Here is an 18,160-nt window from a genome sequence, read left to right as displayed (position 1 = left end):
TGAAACTAGACATAAAGTAGTCATTTTCTCCTGGCACCTTCTCTACTTCTATCATTCTACCACAGACCTCGTTCTACATTGACGTCCTATCCTTTTCAGGCAAGAGTCATCACAAAGTGAGTCATCGCAAAGTGGTAGAAGAACGTTAGCTTCATTTGAGTTGCAAACGAAGCTAACAAATGAAAAAGAATGAATACGGTTGGGTGTACGTACGACACGTGACAGGGCAGAGTTCAGACGATCACAAGGATCTATCTTTACATACGTGTTCACACCTGGCATCACAATGTGCCGCCACATGCGTCACGAGCCAGCACTCACGACTCAATCAAAGTTTTGCACTCTGCACGCAATTAGCACATATTCATTTGCAGCCTTGCAGAATGTTGTAAAAAGCAGCCGTCTCTAATGAATGGGTGCCCTCAACGCGTCTTGGACGTCTTAACACCTGTACTGGAAGATGGCCAGGTCCAATCTCGATACCAGGTCTGAAACGGGCTGAAACGATGCAGGCCTACCTCCAGAGTCTCCTCTGCAGTGCAGCCAGGCTGCTGCTGTAGCTTGCCCGTGTCCAAGGCTTCGATGTATTCGTCACACTTCCCGTAGCCATCATCCAGCAGGTCCTGCTTGGCCTTCAGCAGACCCTGTCCAGGTGTCACATCACCAATTCCAATAGAGAAACCCCTGTTGGCTGCAAGTATAACAAAAAAAACAATAATAAGAGTTCTAAATGTGCACCATATCTCTACAGGGCGGTTGTTAAAGGCTTGTAGACCACCTACAGAGATAGACTGGAGCGAGTCTTGCCAGGCGGGACATGGCATTGGCAGCCTCAAGCTGTCCCCAGTCTCTCAGCAGGATGTAGAAGATGTTATTCTTGGAGCCGGATCCCAAGGTGCCTTTGTCCAAGGTGCCACACATCAGCTCACTGTTGTGAATCACCACAACTGGGATAAGAAGGTAAAAAGTGATGAGACTGGATCCAGAATGAAAGCAGCAACACGGTGAACAGCGCATACGGTGTCCTACAGGTGATGTCACAGGAGTAATATTACCATGATAGGAACATTTTGTGTTTTACAATATAATAAAAACACAACATCTTATGCTGAAGATATGTAGAAGTATCTAGACATGTTTGGAACTTTAAACAGAAGTACTTAGGCCTCAAATGCAACAAAAAGTGTTCATCTTCATGACAAAACATTTCCGACTGCTTTGTTCAGTGAATATCTCCGATAAAGAAACTCACATGAGTCGTTGTGACAGAGATCCTCCCCCTTGCCGCAGTACTGTTTGCCCTTGGTCCGCAGGTTTGCCTTGACGGGACATTCTTTACTTGGCTTCAGAATCACACTGAAGATCTGTTTGCCAGTCCACAGAGCCATGGGCTGACAGAAACACGGTACAATATTAGCCATCAGGGTGCAAATATCGAGATAGATTACGCCCGTTATGCTCAGCGTAGTGGAATACCTTCATTATAGCCGGGTGCGGGAGAGAGATTTTGACTTTTTCATCTTTGCCCACAAGAATGGATGCCACTATCTGACAGGCCTTGGATCTGTCGAAGAAGGTGTCCTTCAAAGTCAAGAGGTAAGCGGCTATGTGGTGGAAAAAGTCAGACGTTATTAATTATTTCTATTAAAGCACTTTTATTAACATATTCATATAATACAGTATATTGCCGCTATACATTACTTGCACTTTTCAAGTTTTTGCTTTTATCAGTAATAAATAAAGTACAACTCAAAGCAGCAGGAGCCTCATAGTAAACAAAAACTGAGCTCTGTGATGTGTGATTGACAGCCACAAATCACTGAACTGACCTGTCAGAAAGTCCTGAATAGCAGCAATCAAAGGTTCGCCGTTTCTCGGGGTGACAAGATTAGCTTTGGTCTGAGAAAACAACAACAACAACAATCGGTCGTGTCAAAGTGCAATTTTCTTTAAAGTACAGCAAGCGGAGATGGCTTTTCATTGCTCGGTGTCAACACAGGTGAGAGGGTGATGGTACGTACCCCCATCAGGATAAGGGCTTCAGCTTTGGCTTCTTCAGTCTGAGGTAGATGGAGGTTCATCTCATCACCATCGAAGTCGGCATTGTACGGGGTGCACACACACTCGTTGAAGCGAAATGTCCGGTGAGGTTTGACTCTGGCCTGTGAGATAGAGAAGAGTCTTTAAGAGTCTATAAAGAAGCAACTAAACAGAGGCTGCAGTGAAATAAAAAAAATAAATAAATCTATGGATCCACAGTAGGGGGCGCTAATGCACCTGGAAGCTGGTTTGCCAACCACCATCAAAGAAGTAGACCACGTGGTGGCCATGGAGGTGCACGCCGTAAATGTTAAAACATAATTTATTTTATCTGTTTTTTTTTTTTGGTCATACTACATATCAAAAAGTCACAACATGACTATTGCGTGAGGATATGTCATGAGGAAATGTCGTTATGTAACCTAACGTTAACAACATTAATTTTGGGAGTTATGTTACACGTCGTCTTTTCCGAAATTTCAAATAAAATGAATAAACAATCCAATTCAATTCAATTCATTTATATAGCGTCAATAACAATACAAATCGTCTCAAGACGCTTTACAAAAACCCGGCCTGAAACCCCCAGAGCAAGCCTGAAGGCGACGGTGGCAAGGAAAAACTCCCTTTTAACAGGAAGAAACCTTGAGCAGAACCCAGCTCATATGGAGGGACCCATCTGCCTAAGGCCAGCCGGGTACAGACAGAAGAAAGAGAGAAGAGAACAGCAAGATAAACATACATCTGTCATAGATACACATATCTGACTAAAGCGTACATGTGGAATCTTATGATACAAACTGATGATGTGACATGACAGTTTGCAAGTGTAAGAGGAAGCAATTGTTCATTCAGGTAGAAGTGGATAACTGCAGGATTCCATGAAGACTGGGCAGGCTGATGAGACCAGGACAACAGATGTAGTATAGAGCTCCACAGGAAACGCACAACTCCAGGCCAGAGATACTCACAAGAAGAGAAAGTGGAGGATGCGAGAGAGGAGAGAGAAGAAAGAAGGAGGACATGTGGTGCATCGTCCCCCAGCAGCCTAGGTCTATAGCAGCATAACTAAGGGATGGTTTAGTCCAGCCCTAACTATAAGCTTGATCAAAAAGGAAAGTCTTAAGCCTGACCTTAAAAATAGAGAGAGTGTCTGCCTCCCGAACCCAGACTGGGAGCTGGTTCCACAGGAGAGGAGCCTGATAGGTGATGTTCAGAAGCACCACGATGCCTCAACACATATTCCAGAGATAACTTGTATGCCTGTGCATGTTAGGACAGAACTCAGGGTTTCCCATACAACGTTAATATTACAACGGCCTGCCAGGATCTTCTGATCTGCCATGCAAATATTTCTATACGCCCCAAACAACGCTTGTGGTGTTTTTCCTGTTCAACCAGAAAGCGCCTCCCCACCTGTCGCTCCCCTGCTCTGGTCTGAATTAACGTGACTAAGGAAACAGCGCTAACGTAGCACGTGAAGTTATTTGTGTTGTTCACTAAATAAAATTGACTTTCCTGTCACTTTTTAAAACCCAATGTTTGTCTCTTGATTATTTCAGATAATGGAGTTTGAAGTATTTTAAGAGAGTTGTTTATAACCCGAAGGAAAAGACTCCAGACGTAACGTGAACTAGCTTCACGTTGGCTAGCTAGCAAAGTTAGCTTGAAAGCAAACCGTTCACTATAAATCTGATTTATTCGCATTGTGATAACTGCATCCACAGCCACACAACAAAAGGAAAAGTCGGTGACCCCCTGGCACTGACACCTTTAATTTGTAGTTCATTTGTATTCTCAGTTACTTTGCTTTAAATGTTTTTCTTCATTTTACACGTTCCGTATAGTTTACCGACAAAAGACATGCCGCGGGTTTCGTTTCACACATTGCATTTATATTCTATTTGGGTGCAAACATTTAGTTAACACTTGTATAGATTAACCAGTTTAACTTTTGCGTTAATTTCTATTTCTTTTGGGAGTTACCAGCGTTGGTGGGGTCCGCTTGTGGTGCCGTATCCGGAAGACCTGGCGCAAAAAGGATGCGTAATCGAGTCGGTCATGCTAAATAGGCTTGGCTGCTCGGACTGCACCACCTCACCAAAACCTCAGGGGGAGTGGGATTTAACTTAGTTTGGCTATTTTGTTTATTTTCTTAATAGTATATAAAATGTTGGTATTTCTTTTTGTTAATAGCTTTGTTTGATCAGAGAAGATTTTTAATATTTTTTTTTTTGTTTATTTAGATGTTAACTGTTAGTGTAGTGAGTCTCTGTTTCCCCTAGCGCAGGCATTCCCATTGTGTAGTGCGCGCGAGATGAAATATGTAATGGCGGGAAGAAGTTATCTCCTTCTACGCTTGTGGCCTTTTACGTGATTCATTTTTGCAAATATGATCAAAGGGCTGAAATCAGGCAAACTGTCGGATAAGATATCTGTTCCTGAGCCCATGCTCTTCGTTATATATGTTGTGGGTCGTGTGGAACATTCAAATTATTGGCGTTCCTATTTCCATAACCGCTGTGTTATGATGATGGGGTTATCTTAGCTCCACGGTCATTTAAAGTTGCTGCAATTTTTTTTAACACGGCTGAAAATAATCTATGTATCTATGCATGTATCTATGCGGATGACTTTATTAATCCCTTTCGAAGGTTTCAGCAGGTTTTTTTTATTTAAGGTGTGAGGGATTGGGTGCATTTGGGAACCCCTGCCCTAGTGTGTCTATGTGGTCTGATCAGCCACTATATACATTTATTTCCATCCAGTGTTGCATTCATTTTTCACCAAGATCTTGTATTGATGATGGGAGAGTCTGACCACTGCACAAAGCCTTCTCCAGCACATCCCAAAGATTCCCACTGGGGTTCAAGGTCTGGACTCTGTGGTGGCCAATCCATGTGTGAAAACGATGTCTCATGCTCCCTGAACCACTCTTTCACAATCTGAGCCCCATGAATCCTGACATTGTCATCTTGGAATATGCCCGTGAACATCAGGGAAGAAGAAATCCATTGATGGAATAACCTGGTCATTCAGTATATTCAGGTAGTCAGCTGACCTCATTCTTTGGGCAACATAATGTTGCTGAACCTAGACCTGAGCAACTGCAGCAACCCCAGATCATAGCACTGCCCCCACAGGCTTGTACAGTAGGCACTAGGAATAATGGGTGCATCACTTCATCTGCCTCTCTTCTTACCCTGATGCCATGCTTCCCCACTATCCTTCCAGTTTTTAATAATGCGTTGGACAGTTCTTAACCCAATTTTAGTAGTTTCTACAATCTCCTTGTGATGTTTTCTCTGCTTGATGCATGCCAATGATTTGACCCACTGTGTTCATTTTGTTAGGTCCATTTGTTGAGTTTATTTCTGTCTGTTCTGTTTAGCACTTTTTTGCATTTTGGGTAAATAAACCCCCTTTTTTTTTTTTCTTTAAACCACCTGAATATACTCATGTTTTGGCCAGCTCTGTGTCTCACACACATTATTAGGGACTGATACAAAGTGCATAGTCTTATTTTATCTGCAGCCATTTCATATGCACTAAATAGTTTTCCATTGTTGGGATAGGATCATAATTGTGTCTCAACATAATGAGGTAAATCCATTAAGTGTATTGAAGCAAAATACCATTTCAAATCTTAATCAATAAATTACAGGCTTGCAGCTTGAATGGTTTACTGTATTACTTTGGATTTGGACTTAAACACAAAAGGATTCATTCCAGTAACTTCATTTATGTACAAATTTAGTTTTGATACATGCTAATCCACTACACACTCTAATCCACATTGGTTAAATATGTGTTAGTAAAAAGTTGTAAGGCAATAACTTCATTTGCTGCAAAAATGCAACTTGTAAAGTACTTAGATAAGACTTATTTAACTTCATAGTCAGCTGCGGAGGGCAGTAATAAGCCCTGTAGCGTCAAAACTGCCAAAAATTCCAGAAGAAGAAGAAGAAACCACCTGAGATCAGATAGGCAAATGGCCCTTATCCAGTCTAATGACATTTTGAAAGACAGTCAGTCCATACAAAGATATTGTGCACACGTTTTGTAAGCAGATATAAGTTTTAGCTCGTCAACGTCTTGTCTTAGACGAACTTAACACCGGTTCAGACTTGACAAGTTTGACTCTGGAGGACAGAAAGACGCAGTACGCTCATTCTATAATCGGACATTTTGTGATGGCCTTTTTACTTGCAGCCAGCAAGACCCTAAGAAGGTACATATCAGCTTTTCTCAGTCCATTCATTCATTCATTCATTCATTCATTCATCTTCTGTAACCACTTGTTCCCGTGAAGGGTTGCAGGGTCTGCTGGAGCTTATCCCAGCTGTATATTCCCAAGATAGAGAGTTGTGAATAATACATTCATATTGAAACATAGAACCTTTGAAATAATTTTTGCCACTTCCCTCCAGAAAGACTGGATGGAGGGGCAAGACCAAAAAAACATGGGCCTGATCAGCGGATACCTCTCCACATTCTCTCCAGCAGGCTAGTTGTGTGCCAGTCTGTTTGGACTTCTGCTTGGGAGTTGTTAAAAAAAACCTAAAAACTAATTAAGCTTTTCCAACAGAAGTTTCTCCAAGCCCTGGAGTTGGTGGAAGTTGACTGGGTTTCCCAGGCGTTCAGCCACATGTCCTCTGTTATCACGATGTTCAACTCTTTTTCCCCATCGATGTCTCACATAGTCTGTAGGGTCCTTATTCAATGAGGTGATGCCATGGTGTAACTTGTTTATGAGTCCTTTATGCAGAGTTGTATGCATCAATAATAAATATGAATAACCGCTGGTGGCTCTGCTGGGTTACAACCTTTCAGCTTTTTACAAAAATAATCATGAAACTGTAGGAGTTTAACAAACCGTTGAAGTCAACAACTATACTTACAATGTGGGCCATGATGCTGAGTTTGTGGAGAGAGGGCTGCCGATTGAAGAGGACGATGTCTCCGTCTATCAGGTGTCTTTCCACCACGTCACCAAACCTCAGTTCCTGAGCAATCTTTTCACGGTTTCCATATTTTAAAAATCTAAAACAAAAAACAAAAAACAGACAGGATTCATTTTTTTCCATTAGATAAGAACTGCTTTTTCTAAGAGTGAGACGCAGCCGGCATTTACCTTTTCATCTGAGTGTGACGGTTCTGGATGAAGTTGGCTCCGGGGTGAACGTCTGGACCGTTGCGGACGAGTTTCCTCATTAGCTCCAGATTGGCTTTATTCACCTGAAGAATGTACAACATCCAGAAACTGTAGTGTCACATACGCCAACAAAGCGGTCATTTAGCGCCATAGCCATACAGCAGGACTTACCCTCTCTGGGTACGTCAGGATTTTGGCCACGTGCACGGGAACAGCCACCTCATCGATCCTCAGGTTTGGGTCCGGAGAAATGACGGTTCTGCCGGAGAAGTCCACTCTTTTTCCTGAGAGGTTTCCTCTGAATCGACCTGAGTTAACACGGTGAATAAGTCAGTCAGCCGCCTAATTCAGACGCTCAGTCACTGACTTGTAGTAGAGTAGCACAAAATTAATACCTGCCAAGCGCCAAATTACTTTAATACAGGCCGGCAAAATCTGACATGGTAACATTTAAAAGCCAATAAAAACCTAAATGCATCTGTCAGTGAGATGTTTGAATTAAATCACCCTTGCTGAATATTTCCTACAGTGCTGATTATTTGAATTTTATATTCGGTACTTTTTAAGGTTTGTTTTATATAGTAGCCATTGGGATTTGAGTCAAAATCAGGTAATATTTATAGATACCTTGCTTTCCCTTGAGTCGCTGCACAAAGCCTCTGGTCCATTTCTTAGGTGCCATGTTGAGGGGGATGCCGGAAAGTTCGCTATTGATGTAAAGGGCACACTGCAACTGGAGGAAGTCCCAGTCCTCCATGATCATCTGGGTCTTCGCTCCTGTCATACGATGCTGGAGGACAGAAAAGTTTGCTAAAGTGGGTTGTCTCCGTGAAAAATGAGACGGAATAAGACATCTGACAATGTAAAGGCATGTAAAGTATTAACGAAAGTCAAGTTAACAGCGACTAGTCTCTGATGGCGCCGCTAATAAAAACCCAATAGAAAGTAATGCTTTGCAGTTATGAAATCTATATTCTTGACTTGAATTCATATGTTGAGAACAGACAGCTCATGTGCTACATACTGTGCACTGCAGAAATGTATAGCCTAAAAACAGGCAGCACCTCAGCACCATCAATAGTCTAAGTTTACATCTCAGCCTAGAAATCTGAATGTTAAACGCCTTAGCCGACATCCAGAATACAATTTAAAGTAATCCCGACCTTTTTGATGACATCATTGAGGAAGATTATCTCCGTCAGCTTCATGGTGAGGTCGTCCTCGTTGGTGCCCGACTTCAGGTCGCTGACCACGGACGGTCGGATGCAGAGAGGAGGCACAAGGAGACGCGTGAAGATGAGGTCAGCTGGTTTCCCCGCCTCGGGGTTCATCAGCAGCAGAGGGATGTCCTCTTGGGGAATCCTCTTGAACAAGTTCAGCACCACCAGAGGGTTCAGGTTTTCCTAGAAAGGAGATGAAAGAAAAAAAAAGGTGAAATAGGGCCAAATATAGGGTTGTCTTGGGCTTCACCTCACATCGATGGTGTCTGGGAGCAAAATGTTGCACTTGAACAAAATTCAAGGACGACAACCCTTGGTGTTGGGCCCTAATTTCTCCCGTTGACTAGTGCCAACGGGAGAAATTAGGGCCCAACACCATCTGCTTGGTGAGAAACGGACCTAAAAAAATCTGACTAATCATTCAAAACCAGCATTAGACACTTATTCCACTTTACCAACGTACACTACACTACGTGCAAAATTATTAAACAAGTGAGTAGTTTGACCATGTCACCATTTTTATGCATATTTCCCAACTCCGAGCTGTATAAACTTGAAAGCTTATTGGATTTAAGCATATCAGGCAATGTGTATTTGTGTAATGAAGGAGGTTGTGTCCTAAGGAGATCAACACCCTATATCAGAGGTCTTCAACAGGGGGTCCGCAACCCCTAGAGGGTCCAAGGAGGTACTGCAGGGGGGGTCGCAAATTTTTTGTTTGCCTTTAAATACACATATACATAATTAGGGGGTCCCCACTCCATCTCTCCATCAGTTTGGGGGTCCTTGGCCTGGAAAACGTTGAAGACCCCTGCCCTATATCAAGGAAGGTATGCATACTTATTAAGCAGCTTCTTTTCCTTTAGGCAAAATTTAACCGACTCTGAAAAGTCAAAATCTGTTCAGAGTCTTTTAGAAGGATGCAGCAAAATTGCAAAGATGCTGTGGCCTAATAATGGTGCACAAAGTGTAGATTAGATTCTAGACAGGCCCATCAATCACAGCATGTAAAAAAAAAAGTAAAAAGTTCACCTGTGCTCTGGTCAGCAGAGGCTCCACCAGTTTGTTGTGTTCAATCGCGATGTCAAAAGACTGCAAGAACTCTGACACGAAAGGATCCACCACCTTCTTGGTTGTTTTATACTTCTCGTGGATGATCTTGAGCAGGCCACACTTTTTCACAGGTCCTGAAGCACACATACACACACACACACAAAAAAAAAAGACTCAGCCTTTACCAAAATATCATGTCAGGATGGCAGACACTGCTGGAATGTCTCTCCTCACCGTTGAAAGCGGAGCAGTTCAGACAGATTGTCTTTTTGCGGCATTTATCGGAGATCTTCTTCTTCAACCCCCGTTTCTGGAGATAGGGCAGGTTAGGCCGTTTCAAGAAATCCGTGAACTGCAGCTTCTCCTCTTTCGTCAGCATTATGCTCGAACAGGTCTTGCAGATCATCTGGATGCAAGACAAAATATTACATTAGAAGCATTAAGGCTATAATAACAATACAACAAAGGCTAATTTTATGTCTTTTCATTCTGATTTATATGTACCATTATTTATTTGGATGACTGAAAAGACTGAACTAAAACATACACAGAATTCTCTAAACCACTTTAATTTTAACACTCTAGTGACACCTAAAGGAAAAATGATATTTCTGCTCACTTCACATGGAGGTGGAGGTTAGGAGCCTTTAAACTGTATCTCTGCTCATCATATTGACCATCTGCTATGTTCTTTTCAGAGGTTTGAGCCTCCAAATTACTATGTTAAAACACGTCCCTTGCCACTTTTTTTAATGCATTCCCCTCGAACGCCACGAAACGTTTGCAAGATCTCTTATTCTAACCGCGGCAGTAATCAGACTTGCCTGCAAGATCCCGATGATGGCTTTGAAATAGCCGACGTGAAAACACGGCAGCTCCAGATCGAGGTAGCCGTAGTGTCCTAAACAGTCTGCCAGATTCTTTCCACACGTCAAACACGGTCGGTCTTTCTCACTGGTGCCCTGCAGGAAAAAAAACGTGAGGAATAGGAAGATCAGATGCAGCAGTTTCACACTTAAACGGATGATTATATCAAACAATCTGAAACTATATTTCTATGTATTTTTTTTCTCAAAATAGACGAACACAACTCATTCTACAAATGTTTAGTGCACGCAGATGATACTACACGCGTTTTTGTCGATGTCTGTCCGACAAGTAGACTGACTCAGTCCAGCACCAGTATACACCGATCAGGCACAACATTATGACCACCTGCCCAACAATATTTGTAGGTCTCCTTTGTGCTTTCAAGACAGATACTTGATCAGTTTGGGATCTAGTGAATTTGGAGGCCAGGTCAACACCTTGTGCTGTTCTTCATGTCTTTTTTTTTATTTTTTTTTGAGTGTCATTGCTTGCGTCTTTATTTGTCTTGGGCAGAGGGGTCTTCTGCACAGGTGGGGGTGCCTGGTCTGGTCTAGGTGGTTGCTACATGTCTAAGTAACAACCACATGAATGAATGCCAGGACCAAAAGTTTCCCAGCAGAACATTGAATTGCCACAAGACGCTCAAAGTCAATGTCTGATCAGTGTAAATGAAAGAACATAATAGATCATGTAGTATTCGAATGCAAAAATCTCTTTGGTACATCCACAGCTTACCATACGGTGGTCCAACACTCCATAGGGCAGTGGGCTGTGCTTGGTGTCTTGGCTGTACAGATTCTTACTGACCACCTGAATGTGGGCCTGCTGACGCATCTGCTCAGCAGATTTCATCCCAAAGCAGATGTGGCTTCTGTGAACAGTAAAGAACCAACCACAGAGTTAATATCTTAAAAGATGCTTATTTGCCACAGCTGCAGAACTTCCTAACTCAACTACAGAACTCCTGTTGCAACACATTTCCCTCCAACAAGAGCTAAACTATAAGCAATGATGAGAAGTAAACAGGAAATTACTCTATAAATCCTCTAATGACTGATATACTGGTTGATGCAAGCTTGCAAGGTTTGTTTACTGACATTTCTTGGTAGCTAATACACCAATAAAATAAACAACATTAGCTCAACTGTCACATTTTCGCCATAAATTTCAAGGTGAAGTTAGCCAACTTAAAAAACTACTAGTAATTATTAGCACACAATCATTTTCTAGCTGTTTTAGGGCACCACTTTTATTATCGTACTCTTATTACTTTAAAATATTACACAATTTGTCAATATTAGCCACATTGCAGCAGAGTGACTGCGTGGCTAGCCGGTCAGCTAACCAGCTAGCAGGGCTCCTCAGTCTGTTACACTCACATTTTTTTAGCCACATCTGTCTCTCTGAACTGCTCCTTCACCATTTTGGCGGCTTCTTCTAAACGGATCCCGAAACAAGAAACTAAAGTGTTGTTCTGTCCTCACTCCGGCATGCTAAGCTGTACGGGTAAGTAGCATGCTGTCACTTTTCCCTTCCCATATTGTGAAGAATGCTAACAGCGGCGCTCCAGCAACATGCGATGTGTTGATAGCATGTGAGCCACAGCGACGCTGCCTTCAGGGTCCACACGTAATGTTGTAATTTTACCACTTAAAAAGATAAAGTTTATTATTAACTTTTAGGTAACGCAAAAAAAAAAAAAAATGACGTGGTGTTTAGCCTAAATTAAAATATTAATTATTGATGATTAAAAAAAATAGAAAATGAGGAAAACAATGCGTGTAAAAAAAAAAAATGTAATATTTTTTTTTTTTACCAAAAGTATATTTTATGTCTTTACGTGAAATGGTCAGCGAGTCGTTTTTATTGATTTGTTTGTTTGTTGTTGCTATTTACATTTAAACCCCTGCAGCAAGTTACGTAAAGCACACGAAGACGCGTTTTTGTTATAGATTAGTAGAAAATCCGAGTTTATTTAAAGTACCTGAAAGCCTCACACTCGCATGCCCAACAAAAGAGAGGCCACCGACGGAAGAGCGTAGTCAGTGTGAACTGTGTGCTGCCACCTAGCGACTGAAATTGGTACATTTTCCCAAGACGGTTTAGTTAGAAGATAATTGCTTTTATCTACAATCTAAAAATCATTGAAATAACCCTAAAATACTATAGAGGACATCCTCTACAAAAGACATCCCTCAGATATACAGCTGGGATTGGAAATAACACAACTGAGAAAAGTGTGTGGTGATGTTTGATGTGAATATAATAGCATGGATATATTTCTGCATGTGTTTCTGCATGTGTGTGGAATACACTGATTAGGCATAACATTATGACCACCCTCCTAATATTGTGTAGGTCTCCCTTGTGCCTCCAAAACAGTTGTGACTCATCAGAGAATGGACATGGGTCTTCTGAGGGTGTCCTGTGGTGTCTGGCAAAAGGATGTTGTTAGTGGGGGGGCCTTTGAGGGGAGGGGCCTCCGTGGATAGTCCCACAGATACTTGATCAGTTTGGGATCTAGTGAATCTGGAGGTCAGGTCAACACTTTGCACTGCCATCAAGGAGTGTCATTGCTATGGGGTGGGGGTGCCTGGTCTAGGTCTAGGTGGGTGCTACATGTCTAAGTAACATCCACATGAATGAATGCCAGGTCCAAAAGTTTCCCAGCAGAACATTAAATTGTCACAAGACGGTCAATGTCATTCACTTCTCCTGTCAGTGGTTTTAATGTTCTGGCTGATTGGTGTATTTCCTCACGGCTCGTGCACAGCCTTATTTGCTAGTCCATCCTCTAGATGGCACCAAAAGTATTTCCAACGGCTGCACGGTGCAGCAGACACAGAGAGAGAGAGAGAGGCTCAGACCCCTGAACAAACCTGCTGTTGTACCTGTGCCGTTTGACGCACACTGCCACGGAAGCGCTGATGGCGACTGATGACTTCCTGATGAGCATTTCCTTCCACGACGTGCTTGCGCTGATTAATTGTTCTGTCAGCTTGTGCGGTGAAAATTGCCTGACTGAATCTGATTTTCTAATTCTGCTGCCACTTAGATCAGAGAAGGCCTCTAATTGAGCCTCTAACGTCGTGTTCAAATGTGTTCCCGGGCTCCATCTCAGTCTGCGTTTGGGAGACAGCAGTTCCCCAAAGACCTCGGTTTCTGTGACTCAGTATGTGGCGTATAGAATATAAGAGAAATGGTAAAAAATATAAGTAACAAGCATAAGAAATTATCCCAAGCGCACACTTGAGGGACTGGTGGTTAGAATAGCACGAGGGGGCAGCTCAGTGATCTCCCTTTAAAGTGCCTCTTGAGTACAAATCTGCGTATCAAGCACAGTACACAGGGCTTATGACCGTCCAATCATGAGAGAAACACACACACACTCCCAGTGGAGGAATTTAATATCTCAGACTACTCAAATCTGAGATCTATAGTCTCCCTCCGGACAGAGAAGCCAGGGATTTGGTCCCTGCTCGTTACTTTGTTAGATTTAGATTCAGACAAATGCACTTGGATAAATTATGCAGCTTTTACAGTATATAATGAGCATATAATGACCAGATAAAAGCACTTTGCAGATTTACACCAAATCTGCAGGATTAATCAATAATAATAATAATCATAATAATTGGTTTCTGCAGCAATCCCCGGATGATTTATTTATTTAAATTTAGTTTTTCAATTAAACCGAACGATCCTTGAGTCTTTTAAGCCAGGAGATGGTGAAAAATATGTTCAATACACAGCACAGCTGAACACAGGGAAGAAAAAAAAAAAAAAGGTGGCTAACCGTTGGTTGTTTGTTAGATAAATGACATGAATAATCTATCCCCCCAATTATTCTTTTGTCTGTAAATACACAGTGGAATAAATAAATGATTACAAGCCACTCGGAGCCGAGAGAGTCTTTTTCAGACGCTCAAAAATGCAACCCCCGGTGTTTGCTCCTCATCGCACCATTTGCATTATGCAAAATAACAATAATAAAAAAATTGTATTTGTATATTCGTAGATCAATGTGACCACCATCTTTGTGTAATTAACATGAGTAATTACTGGGCTTAATTTACAGAGCCACCCAAGGTTCATAATGGGGCTGCAAAACATTGACCCATGACAATTGATTGATCCCTCCCTCCTTTAAAACCATGCCCCTGCTAATGACTAAGTAATGAGCAGATAGTGTGTAGCTAGGGTGGCTAATACAGTTCTCTCTACCCATATCCAGATTGGCTGATCCCCCTCCCTACCCTCTCTTCCTCCTCCTCCTCGTCCTCCTCCTCCTCCTCCTTACCATGTTTTCTGCAATGGTGTCAGCTCCTCGCTTAGAGGCCCCTCTTCCTCGCTCTGAGTGTGTGTGTGTGCGTGCACGCATGTTGTGCATACTGCTCGGTAATCAGCCACACAGACTCGCCTTTGGTGGCTGGAGACTGATTCAATATTCCACCGGGTAATTTATGCAGAACTAATTCTCTACAGGAATGGAAGGGCTTGGAGGAAGGCAAGAAAGAGAGGGAGCGAGCTGCAGAGTGGAAGAAATCTGTGGTGAAATAATTATCCCCGGTGTCACTGTAGCAACATTCTGTGAAGTTGATGTCAATAAAATATTGAGCTACACAATCCATTTCAATTTCACCTCAAAAAGATGCTGCAGAAAAAGGGGTCGGGGTGGTGGTGGTGGTGGTGGGGATGCACGTACGCACGTCCACGCACAAACACATTCCCCGCTCAATCCACAGCGAGAAGGCGGTGGCCGGCGACGTGTGCTGCTTACAGACCGGCTGCTAGGAAGCACATCATCGCCCGTAGTCATTTAACTTGTCAAAACAGCAGGGATCCGTGTCTGCTCGTATTTGGATTTAGTGGCTTTGAATTACTGGAAATAAAGTGAAAGAGGATGAGATGAGAAATGAAATGAGGGGGAGCTCCCCAGGAGAGCCATTGGAAGCGCAGCATAGATTATGGTCATTTGTGACGGGTGGGTCTGTAATAAGAGCCCCGGTGTCAGGATGCATTTCTGTGTGCGTCCATGTATGGGGATGGAGATGGGCTTCATTGTATTCTCCTCACAACTTGTATCGATCAGCACAACACACGCAGAATTGCAGACGGTAATGTTTGATCTATAAGATCCGGCCGGCCGTCAGTCAGCACATCCTGCCTGTGGAGGTATTCCGGTTTTGAAGCGTCAGTGAAACCACCTGACAATAGCGGAAGACACTCGTTTATATACAGATGGCATCGGCTCTCACTTTTAATCAACACTGACACTTTGTTACACACTCAGCATACTCTCCTATATGTGCTGAGATGAGCTAATGAGCTAATTTCATAACTCTAATTAACACAAGCCGAGATTCATCAATAGAGAGAAAGAAAGAGCATTGAGTAACAACCAATAACACTGATGATATGCAAACTTAAACATTTCACCTGGTCATAATTTCATTATCTCTAATTTATCTTGATGTGTTATAAGATGAGTCTATAGATGTTGGTCTGGTTGCTTTGATGCAGAAATACCTCGACAAATGTTAGACTGAATGACATTTTGGACAGCTTTGATATTAAACCCTTGTAAATTTGTCCTAAACTTTGGTTTATCTGTAAATTTATTGACAGTCACATCGACTAAATTAAAGTGAACTCTTGGTTAACACGCAGTGAGTTGTGTATTCAAAATACTTGAGGTTTAAGTAGTGACATAGGCTGAAAAACGCTGCGTATGAGCAACTGTTGCCAAAGTTACGGAAGCCAATGTAGGAAGCTAACTAGGAACCTAATATTAGGAAGCTAACTATGAAGCTAACTGGGAACTTAATATAGGAAGTTAACTAAGAGGCTAATATAGGAAGCTGATAGAGGAAGCTAACTATGAAGCTAACTAGGAAGTTAATATAGCAGGCAGACTAGGAAGCTAATATAGAAAGCTAACTAGGGAGCTACTATTGTAAATCAACAGCAACAGCCGCCCTTTCTGAAAACATCAGCTAAACATGTCACAACTCATGAATACCCCAAGAGGTGGCTGCTCACATTGTCTTTTCTCGCATGATTAATACACACAAGGCACAAAAACAGGAGTTTAATTGACAAAAGTTTACAAGAGCTGGAGCGGAGTCCCAAAAAGAAACAAGAGGAGTCTGTAGAAGCTGGCTGGCCACCACTGGAGCTTGGGCTGCACCTTTAGCAAAGAGGTTAGGCAGGCACATCAGGAACTGCACTTCTGAGGTCGACAAAAGGTAGACGGCTGGTTCATAGGTAGCTACTGCAGACATGAACTGAAGAACTGACCATAAGTAGAAGAGTTGAGGTGTAGTTTCTAGGCTTGATTGGATGATGAGAAGCAGGTACAGGTTCACAGAGGGCGACGACTCGCCTCTTGACAGATTTAGCATTGTTGCTATGAACATGTTAGCACACAGTTTCCACTTGCGAGGTCTTGAATTCCACAAGAGGGGACCTTTCATGTGAAGTTTACTGATGAACGATTCTGAAGGCAACTCAAAGCACCTGAGTAAAGCTACACAGCATCACTTGAGATCCTTGTTGCTAAAGACGTAGCTACACATTGGATCAACAAATAGTTTCAGCACAACACTTCAGAGCGAGCGTGAACAAAAGTCAAAACAAACGTCTGTAACAGGATTGCTGGATTTCTGCTGCTGCAAGTCGGAGCGATGTTAGAGAACCTTGCCCTAGCAAACCACTATAGACTATAGAGTAAACTCCATATGAACGGCGCCGTCTCATGGTTTTCACGACCTTGCAGCTAACTAAAGATTTTCAGAGGGGTCCAACATTTGCCAACATTTTCAGAAATGGCGGAAGTGGATGGTAAGTTGATGTACTGCAATTTAGTCATATAGTGTTTTCTTCACAATGTTATACACCGATCAGCCATAACATTAAAACCACTGACAGTAGAAGTGAATAACATTGACCATCTTGTGACAATTCAGTGTTCTGCTGGGAAACTTTTGGACCTGGCATTCATTGGTGTGGATGTTACTTAAACATGTAGCATCCACCTAGACCAGACCAGGCACCACCACCCCATAGCAATGACACTCCTTGATGGCAGCAGCCATCCCCAGCAGGATGCAGCCTGACACAGGCACACGCACAAAAACAATTTAGGAACAAGTTAAAAAAAAAAAACATGACGAACAGCACAAGGTGTTGACCTGGCTTTCAAATTCACAAGATCCCAAACTGATCAAGTATCTGTGGGATGGTCCACAGAGGCCCCTCCCCTCAAAGGCCCCCACTAACATCATTCTGTTGCCAGACACCACAGGACACCCTCACGTCCATTCTCTGATGAGTCACAACTGTTTTGGAGGCACAAGGAAGACCTGCACAATATTAGGAATATTAGGAAGGTGGTCATTATGTTGTGGCTGAGGAAAATGTTGATATTCCTTTCGTTGTGCGTTTGCATTTCCAACATGAAGTTAGCTGCTCGTCAACTTGCTAAACTGTGAACCTCTGTGGCATCTAGACGCTGACAGTTACACAGCAGAGGTGTCTCACAACTTAGGGATTATGTTGCTGCGTGGAAGTCAAGCGTTCCCGACTCCCTTCGTCGTAACCAAAAGCTCAGAAGTTCCATTTATAGACAGCACATAATTTGACAGTGACATCTAGAATCATCGCATCGCTAGTCTAGTCATTGGCTGTCACACACTTACAAGAGAAAAGTGTGGCCACTGTTGCAGAAATTAGTGAAATAATAAAGACTTTTATTCCTCCCTGGGCACACACGCTGAGCCAACCGCAGCAATAATGAAACAGACGCAGTGATTAATATTAA

The 18,160-nt window shown here is 42.5% G+C and overlaps 1 protein-coding gene across 1 annotated transcript in view; it reads right to left on the bottom strand.

Annotated features, from left to right (window-relative positions):
* polr3a (polymerase (RNA) III (DNA directed) polypeptide A) overlaps positions 1 to 11,910 on the bottom strand; it is a 32,408-nt gene extending 20,498 nt beyond the window's left edge. Inside the window, exons 1-16 of the mRNA XM_084567357.1 lie at positions 11,718 to 11,910; positions 11,074 to 11,209; positions 10,293 to 10,430; positions 9,703 to 9,874; positions 9,448 to 9,602; positions 8,359 to 8,598; positions 7,823 to 7,985; positions 7,367 to 7,503; positions 7,175 to 7,278; positions 6,942 to 7,083; positions 2,022 to 2,162; positions 1,830 to 1,899; positions 1,477 to 1,604; positions 1,253 to 1,391; positions 783 to 947; positions 519 to 691 (exon numbers count right to left, since the gene is read on the bottom strand). Coding sequence (XP_084423483.1) covers positions 519 to 691; positions 783 to 947; positions 1,253 to 1,391; positions 1,477 to 1,604; positions 1,830 to 1,899; positions 2,022 to 2,162; positions 6,942 to 7,083; positions 7,175 to 7,278; positions 7,367 to 7,503; positions 7,823 to 7,985; positions 8,359 to 8,598; positions 9,448 to 9,602; positions 9,703 to 9,874; positions 10,293 to 10,430; positions 11,074 to 11,209; positions 11,718 to 11,761 — 2,247 coding nt within the window. The 5' untranslated portion in view covers positions 11,762 to 11,910. The remainder of the gene's footprint in view (positions 1 to 518; positions 692 to 782; positions 948 to 1,252; positions 1,392 to 1,476; positions 1,605 to 1,829; positions 1,900 to 2,021; positions 2,163 to 6,941; positions 7,084 to 7,174; positions 7,279 to 7,366; positions 7,504 to 7,822; positions 7,986 to 8,358; positions 8,599 to 9,447; positions 9,603 to 9,702; positions 9,875 to 10,292; positions 10,431 to 11,073; positions 11,210 to 11,717) is intronic.
* Between the last annotated feature and the right edge of the window lie 6,250 nt (positions 11,911 to 18,160).

Source organism: Chelon labrosus (assembly GCF_963514085.1).
Source record: "Chelon labrosus genome assembly, chromosome: 19".
In the NCBI taxonomy this organism is placed as follows: Eukaryota; Metazoa; Chordata; class Actinopteri; order Mugiliformes; family Mugilidae; genus Chelon; species Chelon labrosus.
Note: the sequence above shows the minus strand (reverse complement) of the source record. Positions and strands in the feature narration are given on the sequence as shown.